At 37.6% G+C, this 13,290-nt stretch overlaps 1 protein-coding gene across 4 annotated transcripts in view; it reads right to left on the bottom strand.

Moving 5' to 3' along the window:
- ascc2 (activating signal cointegrator 1 complex subunit 2) overlaps positions 1 to 13,290 on the bottom strand; it is a 57,656-nt gene that overhangs the window by 14,411 nt on the left and 29,955 nt on the right. For all 4 annotated transcript variants that reach the window (XM_078206718.1, XM_078206717.1, XM_078206719.1 and 1 more), the window contains 4 exons: positions 9,112 to 9,180; positions 6,733 to 6,807; positions 5,353 to 5,542; positions 1,990 to 2,195 (listed from right to left, as the gene is read on the bottom strand). In XM_078206718.1, coding sequence (XP_078062844.1) covers positions 1,990 to 2,195; positions 5,353 to 5,542; positions 6,733 to 6,807; positions 9,112 to 9,180 — 540 coding nt within the window. The remainder of the gene's footprint in view (positions 1 to 1,989; positions 2,196 to 5,352; positions 5,543 to 6,732; positions 6,808 to 9,111; positions 9,181 to 13,290) is intronic.

Raw genomic sequence — 13,290 nt, forward strand, 5'->3', positions numbered from 1 at the left:
TGATTTCCTACTTTAAGTGTTATCGCAAAGTGACCCTGTCAAAATTTCATGACATTATTTATTACTAAATTATTTATTACTGTCTCTTGTAGTGCTGCTTATGGTGACACACAAGATTTGTTGTTTAAAAAGTAAAATATCTGGGACATGCCATATATACAGCATGTATTACCAGAGAGGCATTGCATCGACTTGTGGTGACTGAAGTTGAATTCTGTTTCTATTTCATGATCTTGGAATAATAAACAAAGTTTCATGAAACCAGTAAACGGAAGGCCTTTATCAATATATGCATGTAATTATCTGTATGTCTTTAATTTTTATCCCATGCTGTTTTTGAATTGCAAATACAAATAACAGAAGTCAGTTTGGACACATTAACGGCATAAAAATGAAGTTATTAGCTTTTACATGCATGTTTAATTAAATCCTACTCAAACTCATTGTCCTGTTTGTATTAAAATAATTTTCACAAACTGAAATATTGCTTTACAGATCGGCTATAACTTTTCCAGTTTAGGTTGTTTGGAAATCAAACATAAAATGCTTCCACATATCAGTACTTTGGTCGGTCACTCAACTACTTCTCATGGAAATGCAAACATTGCCCAACTATTTCTCACATAGATACAAACATTGTTCATTCAACAAAAAAAACACTCAATATAAACTTCAACTAATTGATACTTTTGAAAATTTGCGCTTGAGCTTTTCTCGAAATATTAAAAAGAAACGGAATGCTAAAGAGGAGGGCAGGAAAAATACTATTAATGCAATTTGGAAAACTGTACATACTGCCTCCAACAGTTGCTTATGATTATTATATTTCCCACATATTCAATTGTGAAATGCTGCTATCATACATTGATCCAAATCAATCCCATAGAAAGCATCCTTTCTGGATGTATCACAGCGTGGTATGGCTCCTGCTCTGTCCAAGAAACTACAAAGGGTCATCAACGAAGCCCAGTCCACCACTGGACCAGCCTCTCATCCATTGACTCCGTCTACAATTCCTGCTGCCTCGGAAAAGCAGCCAGCATAATTAAGGACCCCACACACCCAGGACATTCTTCCGTCGGGAAAAAGATACAAAAATCTGAGGTCATGTACCAACTGACTCAAGAACAGCTTCTTCCCTGCTGCCATCAGACTTTTGACACCTTATGTTAAGCTGATCTTTCTCTACACCCTAGCTATGACAGTAACACTAAATTCTGCATTCTCCCCTTTCCTTCACTATGTACGGCATGCTTTGTATAGCATGCAAGAAACAATACTTTTCACTGTATACTAATACATGTGACAATAATAATTAAATCAAGTCAAAGTATGACAGCTGAAGAAAATGAGAACCAAATGCAATAACTACAGAAACTGCACATTACATCCATAACTTTTAACAATGTTAAAATAATACTTTGGAGAAGATGTTAGTTAGACACAGTTGAGCTTGGCACATCCAGCATGGGTTCACACTCAGATGAACTGTATTAGCTGTGTTCAGTCATGTAAAATAGGCAGAACAACCAAAACTTTGCAGTTTTGGTTTTGACAGATCCAGGTTTCCAAAACAGAATCCAGGCATCAGGTACAGTTCCAGAATGTTAACTACAACAAAGGCAATTGAACACTTTGTCGAATGAACTCAGGCACTAGTGTGAACATTACCATCAAAGAATCTGTTTTTTGCTGGGAAACTAATCCTGGCCAGTAAGTCAAGGTAAGACCCCAGTCCAACGCCGGCATCTCCACAGTAAGTCAAGCACAGTTGCAGCCTAAGGATGGCAGGAAAACTTGAACTGCAACCCATACTGCGGACATGTTCACCATAAAAGTAAAACTAAATCTCTTTTTTAAAAAACTTATATCATCATAAAATATACATGTAGTTCGAAGCATGCATCAGATTTTGCGTTTAAATGCAAACTAACTGTGGAATTTTGCAAACGAAGCTTTAATCTAAAGATATGCATTTTGCTTTCTTACCTCTGAAGAGTTTGGTCTAGTTTGGAAAGGGAAGGCACTATTTTATCTTCAAGAATGTTATTAATTACTTTTTCTGCATTATAATTATATTCTTCCAGGCATTCAAGAATGAAGCCTTCCCCAAGGTGTGGTAGGATGTCCTTCACTTGAGAAATTAAAGATTCCAGCTCGACTCCCGTTATTTTGGCAGCTGTTGCACCTGCACACTATTTATAAAGATAGGAGTAAATAGTAACACAATTTCAGTAGATAGTTCTAATCTCATCTGACACATTTATTAATCTAATTTAGACTAAATTTAATTTCACTACTAAACCCTATCAAAATACTCAAGTTATATTATTTTTAAATTAAAATAAACACATTAAGCAATGTAATTCTGCATGCACTTTGCATCAATTTTTCTAATTATAAATTCCTGTATCCAGATTTAAAATAGAAACTTGCTATGTAAACTTGTCACAGTGCGACTGCACTCCACTGTCGATGGAAGCGATGTAGGTATTGTCAAGAAAGAAAGAAATCGTGAGCAGAGAAAGAAAATACCCGGCCAATTGAAGCACATAAGCCATCAAATAAAAATTTGAATCCAAATGAGAATTGTTTTGTACTCAGTTCTTTCCTCAATTTATTTAATTTAAGAGTCTATTTTGAACATCTTTCCCCTTAAACTCAGCTCCTTGATAACAAAAGTGTAGATTAAGGAAAATTTTGGAAGCATGTCCCTGCTATGGTGCAACATTCAGAATTGCTGGGCCAGGCTGTTTAATGAACATTGTTATTGCTTCTTCTCATCAAGCTTGCTGATTCAGCAGAGAATCTGGGTCTCAGCATTCCATAATCAGCAAATGTGTGGTGTAAACAGAGGTGGGAATGAACCTGCCAGGTAAGTTTTCTTCTCTCCATTATGTTTATTTTCCTTACCAAATCCAGCCGTGCAACTGCTGTCCACCACAGAAGACCTAGGGTTTACAGTTTGAATAATTCTGAATAATCATGTTTGAGTAATTTAATGGCGTCCTTTGAGGAAGTAACAAGCAATGTGGATAAAGGGGAATCTGTGGATGCGTTGTGCTTAGATTTCCAGAAGGCATTTGACAAGGTGCCACGTTAAAAGTTTGCTGTGCAAAATAAGAGCTCATCGTGTAGGGGGTAACATATTATCTTGGACACAGGATTGGTTAGCTAACAGAAAACAAAGAGTAGGCACAAATGGGTCATTTTCGGGTTGGCATGATATGATGAATGAAATGCTACAGGGATCAGTGCTGAGACCTCAACTATCTATAACTTATATCAATGACTTGGGTGAAGGGACCAAGTGTATGGCTGCTAAATTTGCTTAAGACACCAAGATAGGTAGGAAAGTAACGTGGACATAAGGAGCCTGCAAAGAGATGTGGATAGATTGAATGAGTGAGCAAAACTTTGGCAGATTATGTGGAAAAATGTGAAATTGCTCACTTCAGCCGGGAAAAAAGGAAAACAGCATATTATTTAAATGGAGGGGGATTGTAAAACTCCGAGGAATGGGTGTACATGAATCGCAAAAACATGCAAGTGCAGCAAGTGATTAGAAGGGCAAATGGGATGTTCTCTTTCATTTCAAAGGGAATGGAATATAAAAGTAGAGATGTTTTGCTGCAGCTGTACAGGGTGTTGGTGAAACTGCTTCTAGAGTAATGTATTTGGGAAAGGATATAAATGCATCAGAAGCAGTTCAGAGAAGAATCACTCGACTGACACCTGGGCTTATCTGGGGTGGGGTGGGGGGATGGGGGTGATGTCTTGTGGGAAGGTTGGACAAGCTGAGCCTATGTTCACCGGAGTTCAGAAGAGTGAGAGATGATCTTATTAAAATATACAAGATCCTGAGGAACTTAACAAGGTGGATGCTGAAAGAATGCTTGTCTTTATGGGACAGACTAGAATAGTGGGGGTCGGTTAAAAAAAGGGATCTCCCATTTAAGGCAGAGATGAGGAGAATAATAATAATTGATCTTAACTGCTACAATGTTTGTTTTAATCTGGACTAATGTGGGGTTGTTATTTTTAAGATTTCCCCTGGGGTTTTGCAGAGTAGGGCTTGAATAGGTTGATAGGTATGGTCATATGACTGGGTGGAGCTAGGTTTACACAGGGAATTCAAGTTTAGTTGCTGTTAGGAGTTGAGAGAGAGCAATGCCTCTCTTTTCCCTTCTCTGAAGTTGGAGACTGGAATCTGCCAGCAGATGAGTCTCTTTTTCTGAGATTCTGCTGTATGAGAGTGCTTTATTCTCTGAGAGTTGCTGTTTGAGGATACATCCTTCTCTGGAAACTGTTATCTGGATTCCTGTCCAGAAGTATTAAAAGATTGGAAATTTAGCACGTTAGCACACTTGTTTATGTGCTAACTAATTCTGAAGAAAGGTGCATGTCTGTGGGGATTGTGCTTTAAATTGGAACTATAGAAATTGCTGGTTACGAAATATACTTTATCATGTTTAAGTATTAAGAATTATGCTCATTTTTTTGCTATACTCGGTGTTCTTAATTGAAGTTTGTTTTAATAAAAGCTTCTTAGTGGATCAATTGCATCACATCTGGAGCGAAGCACCTTATACTCACCCTATTGCCAAAATCAAAAGTAAAAGTTGGGGTCTAGGTTAACTTCACGATATGCCTTGGAGTTTCTGATCTCATTCCTAATAATTGAAACATACAAGATCCCAGGGATCTTGACAGGGTCGATCTGGAGAGGATGTTTCCTCTCGTAGAAGAATCTAGTATTAGGAGTCACTGTTCAAAAATAAGTGGTCTGTCTTTTAGGACAGAGATGAGGAGAACTTTTTTCTCTCAGAGTCATGTGTGTTTGGAACTCTTCCTCAAAAGGCAGTAGGTATAGAGTCTTTGAATATTTTTGAGGCAGTGTAGATAGATTCTTGATAAGAAAGGGGGTGAAAGATTATTGGAGTAGGTGGGAATTAGGAGTTGAGGTTACAATCAGATCAGAAATAATTTTATTGAATGGCAGAGCAGGCTCAAAAGGCTGGGTAGCTTATTCCTAATTCGTATGTTCATATTTATGTGGCAGTGAGTACAGTTTATTCAACCACAATGGCAGTAAGACTCCAAACTTGACTTTGCCAAGCATTCACGGGTACACTTTTGCCGACTGTCACTTGGTAGCAATGAGGGACTGGACCATTTTCTAATTATTCGCTCCTGAACCCAGGGCTACTAATACCAATTATATCCTTATTGGCAGCTAAGACTAAGTGGAACCAGTTACATTCCTAGTCTGTGAAGTTCAGTTAGTATAGTTTGATAAACTTGCAAACCCAATAGGAGAAGGTGGACTAAACTTACTCTATTTGCACTTACATATTCATCATTTTCATCTTCCGGCTGTTTAAGTTCCTGTTCTGTTTCGCCATTTGTAGCTGAAAGTTGACTGGTACCAGAAGCGTGTGAAATGTGAGCATTCCCTGTGGCAAAGGTGGGTTTGTTTCTGCCAGTAGCTTCCCAGGCACTGTCAACAGCTTTGATGATGTAAGATGTTCTAGTTTCATCACTATGGTTCAAGTTAAGATTAATACAAGTCAAAGTTTACATTGATGCATACTTTGCACTCATCATGATTATCACGACTGAAATAAGTAACTTAAAAAAGATTTTCATATAATTAGAACTTGCATAAATATAATTTGCTCTTTACAATACTGACTTTTAAAAACTGTACAAACTTTTTTCCCTTAATTGTTGCCAGATGTCCATTATAACTCCATTGCAAATACATAAATGCATTTCAGTTGCTTTAAAGGATTAATATGTTTCCATGCTGAAACACCCTTCATCACCACTTCAGTGTGAGTGGTTTAGCATTCCAAGTAATTTCTATTCCGTACTCATAACACCTTACAATAATAAATTCTTTCAGGAATGAATGCTACAAATTCTTTAGAATAGCAATATGACTTTATTTCCATTACGTGCAGTGCTTACTAAAGCCACAGAAATTGACATAACATTTCCTCCGAATAGCATATTCTTGCCTTTTACTGTGAAAATACAAGGGAGCAAGAATATTTGTCAGTCAGTCATGGTCAGATTGCTGGGCAGGCAGGCAGAATGGAAATGCACAATGGGCCTCTGGTGACTGCACTACTGATATGGAAGTCCAGGAAACAGAATGAAAAGGCAACAGGTTTCTACAAAATGCAGCTGCAGAAGTAGGTTGAGTTTTATTTAGGATAAATTTTATCCAGTAGTTCAGAAGGCAGTTGTCAATGTAGCAATGTACACATCATTGCTCTCTGTCTTTCATTATGTTTTTCTTTCTTTATGATATTAATTTGTGCATGTAACCTAAAAATGCTGATTGGAGGTCAAGGACTTATGTGCATCATATTATTATTGGGCTAAGCAGGGATAATGACCAATCGCCATCAAACCACACAAGAGACTTGCAATATTTTCCATTTGTGTTTACAGTGATTGCCAAGTAATTTCCAAGAATGGAAAAGTACATTTCCTCCAATTATTCACAACAAAAATCAACAAAACGCCACAGAAATTGTTTACAAACCTACACATCGATTTTAGTTATCTAATTTTTTTTTAAAGAACCATAAACAAATGCATTATCTTGCCACATTTTTAGTACTAAAGGTATAGAATTTCTTTTCTTCCTTCAGTCTTAACTTAGGCCTGAAATTCCAATTTTAGCTGTCACAAACTTCCAAACCAAAGATGAAAGGATACAGTGCAGGAAATGCCTGCTGTAGAAGGCTGATATCATCAGCCACTGGAAACTGCTCATCATAATCTGTCAGGAATCTGTGTAAGGAATAATGAAATTCGATGTAACGACCATATTTTTTTTTTGAGAACATACATTTCTTATGCCCAACCACAGCATTTACAATTTTGAAAATAAATAACTGACCTGAATAATTTGTTACGATTATGCCTAAAATAGCATTTTAGAACATGCAGATAGATAGGAGTAGATGATGACTACCAAGAATATTTCTGAAAACAGACTTGCTTTTTTGGGGTGATGACAGAAAAATAATAGGTTTAAACGCATGTGTCCTTTGCAATTTTGATGAAGTAATTTTGAACATCTGTCATGGCTTGAAGTGCCCAGTGTGGTTCATAGAACTGCAAAGATTTATTATTTCCCTTGGCTGTTTCTCGCTTAGATTTCTACTGTTGCCACCTGCTGCTGCAGATTCAACCCAGTGAACAAAAGAATCAGGCAAGCACTTCTTCATCACAATTACTGCTGCCGCTCAGTTATTAATCAGCAGGAGATGCAAGACTTGGTAGTTGAGGCTGAAACGCTCAACTCATCTGCTTCTGAAGTGATGCAGCCTGTAAGGTTACGGACCAGCTGCTGGAAAATGGGATTAAAATTAGTGGCTAGTTTCTTATTTTTCTTTTTTGGCCAGTGCAGACACAATGAGCTGAAGGATCTCTTTCTGCACTGTAACTTTTCAATGGTTCTACTATAGCATAGAACTTGTCCTGCAACATCATCCCTTCTCTCATCCACCAAATTAGATATTCAGCTGTACATTATCAATGCAAGAGTTATGCTGAGCAATACATTATCTTCTCCAAAGTTGACAAATAAGCACAATGACCACCACTACTACAACTCACAACATTCCATTTGGGAATCTAACACTGCATCCAAGGCATTCATCAAGGAGGTTGTGCATTTTTCTCATTGTGATTTCTTTTTTAAAAAAATTAAACTGTTTTGTAAATACATGATATAGGATATAGTCCAAGTGTAACAGAGCTAAAACCTCATACTATTTTTAAAAATATATATCTACCATCATTGCTAATTTATAACATTTTAAAACTGGATAAAGACTTTAAAATGGCTGAAGCCATAGACGGCAGTGGCTTTCATAGAAAAGGAACTTTCTGACAGTCAGTGAAGTTGACACTCAGTTATCATTGAAGAGATGATAACGAACCTGTGAGCTACAGAAACCAACTGAAATTATACAAAGGCCATCTACATTTTCTAAGCAAGGCCTGGCCAACTGAGAAAACTAGTCTGCTAGGACAAAAGACCTGGCAACTCCCTTTCAAATTCTTAATGATTGAACATTAACTATCTCAAGAATCCAGACAAAGGAATACATATCCTTTGTTAAAGCCAAACTGGAGAAGCGCGAGTCATGTTACATGATCCCCCTAGCTGGGAGAACCAGTTCCCTGACTTTCTGTACTGTCAATCAGTCCGCCATCTCCCATCTAACAAGCAGCAGCTCAGAACCAGAGCTCTATCCAGGTTTTAATGCTTGGCCTCCATTTACACTGTTTCTAGTGGAACTTCTGTAGCAGCATTTAAAAGACTAATTTATCTCTGTTGTGCCTATTCCATCGTGGAAGTCATCTCTATTGGAAAAAAGTGAATAACCCAGCATCAGTCTTCAACCTACTCATCCCTGTGACAGAATACACTATTGGACTCACGGGAAACAATAATTCTATATTCTTTGCCCTGTAAAATTTTCTTTCTCAATCCCCCATTTTATTGTATGAATGCACTGGGGGCTAAGTAGAGACACCCCCCCCCCCCCCCCCCCGCATTTTGTCTGCAAGAGAACAAACTACCCACTGAGTTCACCCTATCTCAACATTTGCTGTGTTACCAGAAATTGGACGACATCAAAACTGATCGAGGTTCCAAGTTCTGGAATTCCCTCCCTAAGCCTCTCCACTTTTCTACCCTACATTTTAAAACTCTTTCAAACCTACCTTCTTGATGTTTAACTATGTTTAAGACCATAAGACATAGGAGCAGAATTAGGCCACTCGGCCCATCGGGTCTGCTCTGCCCATTCAATCATGGCTGATATTTTTCTCATCCTCATGTCTTTTTCCCCCTAAGCAGTGACATTGGTTCAAATCTCACCACAGCAGCTGGTGGAATTTAAATTCAATTAATAAATCTGGAATATAAAGCTAGTCTCAAGCAATGGTGACCATGAAGCTATAATTTTATATAAATGGAAGTTGCGGTTATTGTTCTAAATACAGGGTACATAATAGAAGCAGCATATAAAAACTGATGAGATTCTTTGTAAACTTTCCAGAGCTTGACTGCACCCTTACCTCTTCTGGTGGAGCAAAGCTGAAAAGATCTGAAGGAAATCTTCTATAAAAGTCAGAATATGTTCAGATCTACATAACAGAAAAATAAAACTTATTTTTTTTAAAAACTGGAGAAAAAACTGTTGTGACATTTTATTTATTCAAAGCAGTTGCCCAAAATGGAATTTTCTTATACGGAACAGAATTTGGTTTGTGCACAATCCCACAAACTCCTGCCAATGCAAATTGGCTACTGAAACCAGTTTGCGTACTGACCTGCACATGTGTGGAAGGACAATAACATCATTCCGCTGCACCCAACCTGCCAGTACACCTCTACACATGTACACTTCTGTGCATGCATGGGTTGCAGTGCCCAAGCAAAGCTTTACTGTTTACTTAAGTGATCATGACAAACTAAATTGCCATGGATAAAAAGTGATGAATGGGAATGTTGTCCTTAAATACAAAGTACAGAAGTAGAGGTCAAAGTAATGCACGTGCTGATAACTCAAAGATATCTGATCTAGCGGAGCAAACACAGCTGTGATTATTTGCCCTGACGCAAGGGCACATCGCATGACTGGCATTGACAATAAAAACACAGCCATACAATACTCAAAAACTTTACACAGCTCAACAATCTTCTCTAAAGGTTAAACCAATTGGAGAGGTTACACAAACTAGGGTTGTATTCCCTGGAATTTACAAAGTTAAAAGGTGATATGATCAAAGTTTAAAGTATTAAGGCAGGACTGAAAGTAGAGAGAAACTATTCCTGCTCATTGGGGAGTCTAGGATTAGAGCATATAGCTTAACAATTAAAGCCAGCCTTTCAGATGTTAGGTTAGAAAGTACTTCTATATATAAAAAATGATAGAAGTCTAGAATTCTCTCCCAGCAACAGTTGATGCTGGATCAATTGTTAATTTTAAATCTGAGATATCTGTTATTTCATTATTCTGTTATCCAAATGAATTGAGTGATATTGGTGAAAGATGGGTAAATGGGAATTAGGTCACAGATGTCACTGAATGATGGAACAAACTTGAGGGAGTAAGTGGCCTATTCCTGTTCATATGCACCAATGTCTTGTCGTGTATGTGTGTGTAGAGTGATGAATCAAAGGCCTTTGCTAAGAACAGATCATTCAGAGTTAGAAGAGAATGGTCAGAATGAAAATCTGGCAAGGAATGAAATTAAGAAAGATAGGGTCAGAAGATAGTGAAGTACAAGAGGGATCAATGGTTGCCTGGTATCCAGATATTGATCAAAATGCTCTCTGAAGGGAAGAAGCTAAAAACTATTTTCTAAAGAATATTGAGGTACGTAGGTTTATACAGTAAAAACAGAAAATGCTGAACTCAGCTGATAAGACAGTAACCGTGGAGAGAGCAGAGTTAGTGTTTCAGGTCAATGGTTTTTCACAAGAATGGTTCTGATGAAAGATTATTGATCTGAAATGTGTGTCTCTCTCCTTTGATAGTGCCTGATCTGTTGAGTATTTCGAGCATTCTCTACTTCTTTTTCAGTTTCCCAGGGTTTGCAGTATTTATCTTTTATATTAGGTTTACAACATGCCTTGGGACCCAGTGAAACTCTTTGTAATAGCAACAAGAGTTGCACACCATGTATTGTTAACATGAAACAAAACAAGGCTACCCAATCCATGAAGTCTTGATTAACTTTGGCATGAGGTAAGGTCCCAACTCCTGACTTACACTTCCATGTTTAGCATCAATGGAAAGTTTATCATAAATTGCAGAATTCCAAGAAAGAAATTTAACTGAAAATACTCAATTTGTCATTTTCATGCATGTTCCAGGAACTCAGGATTTAAAATGTAACTGCTCAAAGCAGATTTATTCGTGAATGCCAATACATTTCCACAATGGACTTGGTTTAATGAGAGAGAGAAAATAAAACCTCAGACAATCAATAATGGCTTATTTTATTCCCATAGCTGCACTTTAAAAACAATGAATAGTTGTTCAACCATATTCAAGCCAGGAAATTAGGATACCTAATAGGCTATTTTATCTCAAAAGGTCAGCAGTCCCTTAAGTCCTTTCCATTGGAAGCCCAGGAGTTCTGAACTAAGAAAGAAATCTGTCTGGACACAAACCACAAGGTTAATGAGCACTGGAACTTTGCCACCAGTGAAGAAAGATGAAAAAGCTCCCTTTGACTTTCCATAGCACGGTTCCAGAGAGTGCATTCAGATTTAAATTTGCCACCAAGGGGAGGTAGTGGCATAGTGGTAATGTCATTGGACTAGTAATCCAGTGCCCCAGGCTAATACTCTGGGGCACAGGTTCAAATCACATCATGGCAGCTGGTGGAATTTAAATTAAATTAAATTAAAATCTGGAATTAAAAGCTAGTCTCAGTAATGTAAAAAAACCATCTGGTTCACTAATGTCCTTTAGGGAAGGAGTTTTGCCCTCCTAAACTGGTCTGGCCTACATGTGACTCCAGACCCAATGTGGTTGACTCTTAATTGCCTACTGAATGGCTCAAATCAAGGGCAATTAGGGACAGACAACAAATGCTGTAATGCCCAAATCCCATGAATAATAAAAAACCCAAAGCCCCAGGAATCAATACAAACCCAGATATTGGATAAGTGTTCCTAATACTTCCAGTCAACACGTCTCAACTCCATGTTGCCATGGAGAACACTAAATACCTAATTTCCTGGCACCCATCAAGATATCCTATTGTTGAAATCTATGACAACGTAATGTACATTAGAACAACAGATAAGCCAACGACATATCATGTGAAAAACCACAACCTTATGATTCCATTTCACACATTAATGAAAACTTGTATAGAAAATGTGACAGTGGGAAGTGTCTCATCTCTCTCTCAAAAGAAATTGGTTCGGTGAGTTTTTTTTATCCTTAACAGATGCTGGGGTACGTATCCCATACAAATGTATATGTTCTCATAGCTTTTAGCACTTCAAAAGCAAGTTGTTTTCTTCGGCTTAAAATGACTGATAATCTCACACAAGTCACAAACTTCTCTGCACATTTCTCAATAGTAAAAATCGATTTGCTCTTTTCTGATTACTTGATATTGCTCCAAAGCATCTAATTGGTGAACTTAGAATACCAACCAAAGAGCCACTGATTTCATTAACATTTATTGATAGTTTTCGGGTTCACCAGGATTCGTTTTCTTGAAAGAAATTACAACAAAGCTCTGCATGCTCGCACAGTTGTCACAACAGAATATTATTTACTTGCTTCAGAAGAGAGCGCTGAGCCAGTCATTAATTCCTAGTCTAATTCTCAAAGATAATTCTGTTTTAGTTCCCAGGGCAAGTCATGGTGGGGGTCACAGGTAGTGTGATATGAACCCAAAATCCCGGTTGAGGCCATCCTCATGCATGCGGAACTTGGCTATTGGTTTCTGCTCTGTCCCACCACAAGTTGCCTGGGCTTGCAAAGTCTTACTAACTGTCCTGGCTTGAGACAATTCACACCTCTTTAACCTGTGCTTAACCCTCTCTCCACTCGCATTGTCTGTACCGGTAAAGCCTTAATTACCTGTTAAGACTCGCATTCCAAACATTATCTTGCAATTGACTCTGTCTATACATGCCCTGTTTGTGAACCCAACTCTTGTGGAAAGATAGAAAAGAAAAGGGCTACTTTAAAATTGCCAGATTCTGCTAGGGTTTTCGTTTAGTCAACTTAGATGTAGAATTCACTTTATCAATGGAGAGCAAGTTTGTTAGTAATTGTAATTAGGGGTTTTAAATACTTTATAGTTTCAAAGGTACATGTAATACCTTTAATTAGTCCGTACATATAAATATATCTTCTATACATTTTTAGAAGTTAAACAAAGAAACTTTGATGCATAGTTACCGAGTGCCCTTTGATACTAAACATATGTTAGATACAGTCCTTTAAAGCACCCAACTGTTGGAGTCAAAGGTTATAAAGGACATTTAATTGCCTTACCAGACACCTTATCATAACAACTGATACAAGAGTGAGATGTAATGAAACTGTCTTCACAGTTTCTAATCAAAACAGAGTCAGAAAGACATTAATGCTTTAGCTAACGAAAGAGTTATGGTAGGGGACTGAGTGGGAACTGACAAAAATTAGTGGTACCATGATGATACCCCTTGAAATTGTAGGTAGTGACAAAAAGCTCAGTCATTGAATTGTTAAGCAATAT

The sequence above is a fragment of the Mustelus asterias genome, unplaced genomic scaffold (genome assembly GCF_964213995.1).
Source record: "Mustelus asterias unplaced genomic scaffold, sMusAst1.hap1.1 HAP1_SCAFFOLD_1738, whole genome shotgun sequence".
Lineage (NCBI taxonomy): Eukaryota > Metazoa > Chordata > Chondrichthyes > Carcharhiniformes > Triakidae > Mustelus > Mustelus asterias.